Source organism: Nelusetta ayraudi, unplaced genomic scaffold (assembly GCF_046127955.1).
Source record: "Nelusetta ayraudi isolate G7.1 ecotype Tasmania unplaced genomic scaffold, CSIRO-AGI_Nayr_v1 ptg000135l, whole genome shotgun sequence".
Lineage (NCBI taxonomy): Eukaryota > Metazoa > Chordata > Actinopteri > Tetraodontiformes > Monacanthidae > Nelusetta > Nelusetta ayraudi.
This window is the reverse complement of record NW_027466185.1, coordinates 13,595,710-13,604,158: the sequence shown is the minus strand read 5'-3', so window position 1 is coordinate 13,604,158 and position 8,449 is coordinate 13,595,710. Positions and strand designations below refer to the sequence as shown.

The 8,449-nt window shown below is 45.4% G+C and overlaps 1 protein-coding gene and 1 long non-coding RNA gene across 2 annotated transcripts; both read right to left on the bottom strand.

The window, feature by feature from the left end:
* Positions 1-890: 890 nt before the first annotated feature.
* On the bottom strand, positions 891-2,222 carry LOC142905124 (zona pellucida sperm-binding protein 4-like). Its single transcript, XM_076051635.1, has 6 exons — positions 2,136-2,222; positions 1,873-2,045; positions 1,637-1,734; positions 1,395-1,543; positions 1,128-1,305; positions 891-1,035 (listed from the first exon to the last, which is right to left on the bottom strand). The coding sequence occupies exons 1-6, from the start codon at positions 2,140-2,142 to the stop codon at positions 891-893; spliced, it is 750 nt and encodes a 249-aa protein (XP_075907750.1). The 5' UTR covers positions 2,143-2,222.
* A 129-nt stretch (positions 2,223-2,351) lies between these two features.
* Positions 2,352-3,069, bottom strand: LOC142877162 (uncharacterized). The gene is made up of 3 exons (XR_012923795.1): positions 2,802-3,069; positions 2,578-2,708; positions 2,352-2,493 (listed from the first exon to the last, which is right to left on the bottom strand). It is a non-coding gene; the product is annotated as an uncharacterized LOC142877162 (long non-coding RNA).
* Positions 3,070-8,449: the final 5,380 nt, after the last annotated feature.

Sequence of the window (8,449 nt, the reverse complement as noted above, 5' to 3'; positions counted from 1 at the left end):
CTGCCGCTGCTGCTGCTGCTGCTGCTGCTGGCTCTGGGGGCCGGGGCCCTGGCCCAGCTGCTGCCGCTGCTGCTGCTGCTGCTGCTGCTGCTGGCTCTGGGGGCCGGGGCCCTGGCCCAGCTGCTGCCGCTGGCTCTGGGGGCCGGGGCCGGGGCCCTGGCCCAGCTGCTGCCGCTGGCTCTGGGGGCCGGGGCCGGGGCCCTGGCCCAGCTGCTGCCGCTGGCTCTGGGGGCCGGGGCCGGGGCCCTGGCCCAGCTGCTGCCGCTGGCTCTGGGGGCCGGGGCCGGGGCCCTGGCCCAGCTGCTGCCGCTGCTGCTGCTGCTGCTGGCTCTGGGGGCCGGGGCCCTGGCCCAGCTGCTGCCGCTGCCGCTGCTGGCTCTGGGGGCCGGGGCCCTGGCCCAGCTGCTGCCGCTGGCTCTGGGGGCCGGGTCCCGGGCGGCCCTGGTGGCTCGGGGCGTGGCCGTGCGGTCCGTGGCTCGGGTGGCCGTGCGGACCGTGGCTCGGTCCGTGGCTCGGGTGGCCGTGCGGACCGTGGCTCGGTCCGTGGCTCGGGTGGCCGTGGCTCGGGTGGCCGTGCGGACCGTGGCTCGGTCGGCCGTGCGGACCGTGGCTCGGTCCGTGGCTCGGGTGGCCGTGCGGGCCGTGGCCCGGGCGGCCCTGCTGGCTCGGGCCGTGGCCAGGGCGGCCCTGCTGGCTCGGGCCGTGGCCCTGGCCATATAAAGGCGAGACTCTTCCATCAAAGCAGTGCTCCTCACAAGTCTTTTCTCCTGGGATGCAAACTTCTGTAGAGCACATGAAATAGATCTGCAGAGAAATAGTACATCAGTAAGCAAAGAGATGAGCTTCTGCCTTAAACGGTAAATGGCCACCCAGTCCAATTAAGTGGTTCCCTAGATACTCACTTCTTCATCAAGATGCTTCTGAGATGTTATGTCCATGAACTGGAAAGCCCGAACTTCAAACCGCCTCTGCTGACGGTTCTGGTTAGTGTCATTCACTCGTAAGATGGTCATAGAATCAAAAGGGTTGGCACACCTACACAGACAGGTACATTTTAAATACGACATTCAGTTTGAGGGAAGAAAAACACCAAAAAAAAAAAAAAAAAAAAAAAAACACCTTCGTACCCTTCATAAACCAGCACCAGCGCATTCTTTGCAGAGCGAGGGTAGGCTATACAATAGTTCACAAGAAGCACAGCTTCTGGTCTTGAACAATGCAAAAGCACCTCAAGGTAGAGTGGGGTGCCCAGGAGCACCTGCAGGGGCAGACTGAAGCTGGGATAGTAGCTCGAGTAGTTACTGTCTGTGGGATTGGAAATTGAGAATTAAACGCAAATGAAAGCCCATTAAAGTTACTAGACATTTTGCGTGATTACAGTTCAAAAACTTTACCTCGGGCAATTCTCAAGTGGACACTATACAAGCCTGAACTCGTAAACGTTGAAGGCAAGCTGGATGATGGAGTTTTAACCATGACGCCAACACTTATTAGTGACTTCTGCGTGCCACTTGATGCACTGTAGCGGCACTCAACCATGAACCTACAAGAGACAGTTTATGACAGATTCATTTTCTTGGCGGGGGTGGGGTATGCATCACAATGCATGCACAGCAAGTGTGCTGGATCCACTAACCTGAGTGGCTCAGTTCTTGTAATTGCACCATATTTTAGGTGCAAAACGTCAACAGCCATCAGCACCTCAGCCATGTAAATCACAGTCCCACTAATGTTCTGTTAGTAAAAATTAATGTTGCTTCTGGTCAGTTTGTGCAGCATTACCGCGACAGTTTGTTGGATGAAGGCAAATTTTATGCATGAAGCAATACCACATGAAACTAGTAAAGAGCAAGAGAACAGAAAAGCACTTACATAAACTCGAACTCCACATTCTTTAAATCCAAACTTGAATATGGCAACCTTGTTATTAACAAAGACAGGCTTGCAGTCAGGATAGCCAGGAATAACAAGCTTTGTGGGGTCCACAGAGATCGATGGAGGGTTGTCACGAATTTCAAAGACAAACTGTTGGTCTGCAGTGCACTCTACAAATGAAATGCAAGTCACCCACAATTGGTCAGATAAGGTGGTTTTTGAAAAAAACCAGAGAAGTCAAAATTCAAAACCAAATTTACCATCCATTGGGTAGTAACAACCATTAGTTGGATCTCGACAACATCCAAGCCTACTGCAGTCTGTAGCACTTATTCCCACAGCGCCACATTTCACTCCCTGTCCTTTTGCTACAAAACACTCTGAAAAAAAACAACAAATTGGCAGAAAATAAAACCAAAGCCAAAACAGAAAACTCCATTTTAAATTGGTCTTACTTCGCAAGTTTGACGCAAGCGGTGGAGCGTTTGATTGAATGCACTTTGCATTTTGGCCACTGGTGCGCGGGGCTAGGGCCCCATTTACCACACAATATGCAGGCAAAGCCCTCAGCTCACTACGCTGGTCAGGATACAGCAGCTCCACTGTGTAGTTGTTTGCCTGTAATCATCAAGCAGCCTTTCAGGAAAAGCCACACAGTTGAAGCACTCCTGCCGTGTTTCAATACCTTGCGTACACACTCACATTGCAATTAGCTCTGGATTTAACGTGGCACCCAGTGAACGGTATGGTCACTGCATTTTGCTGGTAGTCCACTTGATAACCACAAACTGGTGGAAGCTCCGTGACAAAGAGATAATTTGCATTCTTGGAATCTGGGGTGGGGAGAGGGCTTGTAAGTTGTCAAGCAGTCATTTTGGAGGGGGGGGGGGGGGGGGGATAGTGCAGATGAACACCTTGACACATACCCTTGACTCTGACTCCACTTACGCTACCTGCACGCAAAGCAATTAGGAAACTCTCTTTACGGCACTGCACTGTGAGGGCAGGAGTGTCGATTGCGGTGCCGCCGGTCGAGGTCGCTGGAGGCGAAGCCCCCTGGTATCTGCTCTCAAGAGCATCATCAGCCAACACACCAAAATTTTGTTGACCAGAGTAGAAGCTGGCAACAGGTTCTGTTCGTTCGTCCCGGAAACCTGTGCTCTCTGAAGCCAACTCCTCAAACTTCTCCTCGTCATCATAAGGGTCATCTGAAGGGGGAAAGAAGCAGATTGAACAAGTGACTGCAGGTGGAAACCAGCCACGCTCTTAAAGCAATGCAAGCATTCACTTTGTCCATTTTCTTTTTTTAAAACACAGATATAACATTAAAGCCAAAACACTTGCAACTGCACAAAAGAAAAGTGTAATGGCACTGTAGAAGCTGCTGTCCTTTTACCAGGCAGTTACAGGTTCTTCTACAAAAAAAAACAAAACCCCAGCGGAATTCTGCCTCGATTAATAAAGAAAGACAACCCTTAAACCGCCCCACCTACAGTCAAACTAAAACATTAATACCACCAATATTTAACAAACATAGCAAAGCATAACACACTTCCTTACCAAACAAATCCACACTTGGATCAGTCAGCGCGCTTGTCCTGTACTGAGGTAAAAAGTCAGAGACTCTGGGAAATTTGGAAGACTTCCCTGCCTGGCCTGAAACCAGCAGCAGCGTGCTGGTCAGAGCCACCAAAAGCACCGCAAGCTTGCCCTTGGCCATGTGTCCAAGTGGAAGCTAACCTCTTGCTAACTGCCTGTCCCTTGCCTCTGGCAGTTATACAGTGCTGATCCTTCATTGATGGCACCTGGTTGCTGGCTGCTGATTGTAACATGCTGCTTAGCTGAGAACCACTCAGGTGATTTTGATTAGAAAAGTGAAGCCAGTGAACAGAAGCGCTGGTAGAGTTTGTAACCGTTTAAGAGCTCTAATTCTTTTGGTATTTTTAAGACAATGCTATATGTACATGTGTCCTTTTAAATACCTAGGAAAGGCTTTTTAAGTATTTCTATCAAGTGAACTATGTTTTTGAGGTTACTAAAACATATTTCTGTCTTTCGAACATGAATACAAAGAAGAATGCCATTCACATAAATTGCATAGACATTTGTCATTCATATTTGTCCTCTGACTTTAATGTTCCTCTTCATGTTTGGGGAGTTCTCAAATGTACATGATTAGACTGCTGGAAACATAAAACAAAAGTGTCAAGCAAAATCCATGTGATTTTAATCATTCAATGCCGGCCCGTGGCATAGGCAGTATAGGCAAATGCTAAGGGCGCCGTCCATCCAGGGGGCCCCACTAATGGAGGAAGAAAGAAAAAAAAGTAACTCGCACTACTTTTAAAATGAGTTGTTATGTTGTCTTAAAGATGAACAAAATAAGCCCACAATAATTTGACGGCCTAGAAAAGCTCAATAAATAGGTATTATAATGACAATGACACGTTACTTTCGTAGACCCCCCCTCCCCCCTCCGACTAATTAGGATGTACCTGCTCCCGGGGCGGGGATGGTTGCATTTTGACATTTCGACCCCACGGCAAGTTCTAAAACATGTATAAACGTACTAAACCATCTGGAAAAGAAAAGAAGAGGAAGAAAAACGGGACAAAGACAAGGGTGACGTTACCAATGCGATCATGTCATAACATTATTTCACAGTCCGTTGCACAACGACGTATCGTCGTTAACCATTAGCATAAAATGGTTCGCTAGTAATCAATCAATATCTACTGTTAACAGTTTTAATGTCGAACGAATGAAGCTGTTATGGAAAAACTAAGGTAACTACTCCCACCTTACTTTCCATAGGGAAATGTCTAAATATTTGATCCTTTCAGCATTGTGTTATAGACTAAAATGTGTTGACATTTTTGTTGATATCTGGTCAGCGTACATTTTCTTAGCTTGTAAGAGTCGATCAAAATGCTATTCCTATTGTACCCTTTTATTATAGTTGTAAGCCTACCTGTATGATGTGTTACAGTTTGTATTGTCTACAGTGTGTTTATAGTGTCAAAGGGCACCTATGATGCTTTTCCACTTTTCTGAGCTTTAAAAACTGTTACAATGTTGAACCCTATCGTCAAACGATTGAAAATCGTCAAATAATGAGGTTCATGCATTTGGACGTGAGCCCTGCAAATTGTTGGGCATGGTTCTAAACGCTCTGTTCACTGAGGTTTTTTCAACACTGGGAACGCAATGACGTAGTTGCGTGCCGGAGCTCCTTTCATGGCCAAGCTCAGGCACACTCTCGGACTGGTACCGCCCTCCCCCGCTCTGCCCCGGAAGTGATGTCGCGATGCGCTGCTCCAAGAAAATGTTTTTTCGGTGTCAGGAAAATTAAAAAATATAAAATAAAAAATACAGAGCGACTACCGAAGCACCAAGGACCACAATCGTCGGAGTGGAACGAACAGAGAAAATGTTGGAGGTTTGTTCAGCCTAATGCGGATGCGATGGAACACCGGTCCGGTTGGCAACGGGAGGGAGACGGGCTCGACTCGGCCGGTGAACGACGAGAGAATAGTCAGACACGGCAATATTTGAAAACATGTTGAGCTAAAGCACAGGAATGGGAGTTCCTCAAATTCACACTGCACTGCACTGAGAACAACTACACTTCCCAGAGTGCACCAGCAGCAGCAAACCAACTGCATTTCCTGATCTGCCACTGATTTAAAGCACCTGAGGAGCAGTAGGGATCCTCAGTCACTCAGTCTCAAACAGCCGTCAGAAAGAACCAAAAAGAAAATTCAAGGGAAACAAGTTCACTCAAAGGTTCAATCCAAAGACGCCAATGGTCGGTGAAACGTTTTGTTTACCCTTAAGGTGTTTGAAATGGTGTGATACATTTATGTTTGACTGATTATATTATTGCCTAAGCAGAGATAGTTAATGTTATCTGCTAAAATTCTGTTAAACAGTTAAACCCTGCTAAAATTTAATTTCATACAAGTCATGTAATCATTTAATCATGTTTGTGTAATTCAGTCATTCAATCACATTTGAATTAAGATGTTAACTTTGATTTCTTTGTGTTTAAAGGTTTACAACCTGATGAAATATTCAATTTATCAACCGATGAAACCAACCAATCAAAGATCAAAAGTTGGAAGGCAATAAAGTGGATTAAGTTGGGAAATCTGAATTGTCCTCGCGTCCTTTGGGTTTTGAACTAGGGAAGGACTTGACAATGACTGTGAGTGTACTGTGACCTCAAGCAACATTAGTTTTAAGACTACTTGCAGCGTACAACCGCTGATTCGTGTTGATGAACTGTTAGCCACCACCGCTAACTCCGTGCTCTGCTTGTTACGTGTGTTGTGTTCGCTGGCAGCGAAACTGAAGAGGCAGCGATTATGACTCGCAAGTTTCACTCCTTATAGCGATGTTCACGCTGCCAGCATGGTAACATCGGTTGAATAGAGCTCTTCCTGCTTTGTGCTTGGCGTGGACGTAAGTTGTGCAGATATTCTTGTCTAATAATAAACGACTCTATGACTGAAGTGATCGTTTCAGCGTACATATTTTCTCTGCTAGGACAGTGTTTTGATACAAGTCAACAGTATGAAACTAAATCATTCTAAGCCTTATTAAAATGTCTGGCAAAAATCCAAAACAAAAACACGGTCAGTACACAAAGTAAAATATATTTCCGGGGACACGGAAGGCACAAAAAATGTCCAGGGTCCTTCGGTCCGCCTTGCGGCCGTAACTCAGCCCGCGCTGGGTCCGTACGAAGCTGGATTAGCCGCAAAACTGGGTGAAGGGTGAAGCCTTCACGGCGGTAAGTGTTTAAATTGTGCCGGTTTCATAAAGTTTGCCGTTTACTCTTCACTCCTAACTGAGGAAGTGAGGCTCAGCAGCGATGAAGAGTGTGACCAATCACAGCGGAGTGGACCGGGTGGGGGTGTACACCGGCAAGGCTGGGGGTGGAGTGAAGTGAAACAGAGCGTTTTCGCGGGAAGCAGTAAATACGAGGAAAGGAGCCGCGAGATACGCAAATCTAAAAAGCTTTCAGCGCGGAAAATCGTGTATTGCTGCTCTGGAGGGGCCAGACATCAAATACAAAAGCCCGGAAATTAGTATAATAGCTGACCTTTAAACTTTACATCAGTGTCAAAGTGCACATCATTCACGTTATAGCATAACTTAGTATTTCCACATTCCATATTATACTTCAGTTCACTAATTCAGTGCATTCTGCTAATCCTCATTTGGTTTTATATAATTTGCATATCAGAAAAAGTATACAAAGTATACATTTACAGTATAGTGAACATCATGCATATGCCTATTAGACTTTTTGTGTATATTATTTCATTTCATTTTATTCTTGAAATCATTATGTATCATCCTATGTATTATTAGACTAATGTTTCATTCTATTCTTCTCTCTTCAGATGCGTTCTTGAGGGTTCTCAGTCCCAGCCCCGCAAATCTTGGCCAATTTACTGCATCGACTGCTCTTCCTGTTGCCTCCACCTCAAGTACTCTTCCTCTCGGTGTCGGGGCTGGTGCCGGCTCATGGCTGATGTAACCCATGCCAAAAATGCGAAATAAATAGGAATAAATAATCTATAAAAAATTGAATAAGTAAAAAGAAAAGAATTAATTCAACAGTAATTAATTCATGGGTTGATTAAAATGTATTTGAAATAATAATAATAACATAAAAAATTAAAAATATGTTCAGGCAATTCTGTCGCTACCCCCTTTTTGGGACGAGCGATCTAAAACGCAGCACCTGCGTGACCTGCAGCTACGTTACACAGACCGAGGGAGACAGCAGAGAGAGCGAGCGGTAAAACAAATCTAAAGAAAACAGCGTAAAAAGACAGTTTGGAGCCCAAAAAACGCAACCTCCCGGGTCAGGAACAAACGGGGATTGTGTGGAGAGTGAGCGACACTGGTTTCGGTCAGGTTTTTGTGCTGGGATTCGGTGATACGGAGTGGAGTGCACGCAGCCGCGTGTGGACTGGAAGAAGAAGGCGAGCCACACCCAAGACTAAGATTTCACCGTCTCGTTTCTCCAGGACAGCAGTGAGAAAGACGGTAACTCGCTGCCAGAGCGGTGGGAGTGAAAGAAAACTCTTGAAACTTTTTGTTATTTTTATCGAGCTCAAAGAACTGTTACTATTTTGTTTTGAACTTTGATTATTGCCAGCTACTTGAATCACTTAAGTTGTATCAAGCAACAAACTTGTGAATATTAGCTAATCTTTTGAATGTGAATTGTATTTGTGGTCCACTCAGCTTTGAATTAAAGGTTTTTCCTTTTTCCTATAAAAACAAAGAGAGATTAAAATAGAGTTAACTCAGAATCTAAACGTAGTTCTAGTTCTAGTTCCCAAATAGGTCAAACCTAGGAATTTAAACAAATTAAACTTAGCTTAAATTAGCTTTATATAACAAAAAAATAACTCAATTGAACCAAAAGAGTAAAATATTTCTTTATTTTTTCATTTTCTTATGAAGCGCTTTAGAACCTGCAGAGCATTTTTTTGGTATCTTCTTTATACTGTATTTTCTTATATGTGTGTTCAGTAAATTGCCGGCCTTTACA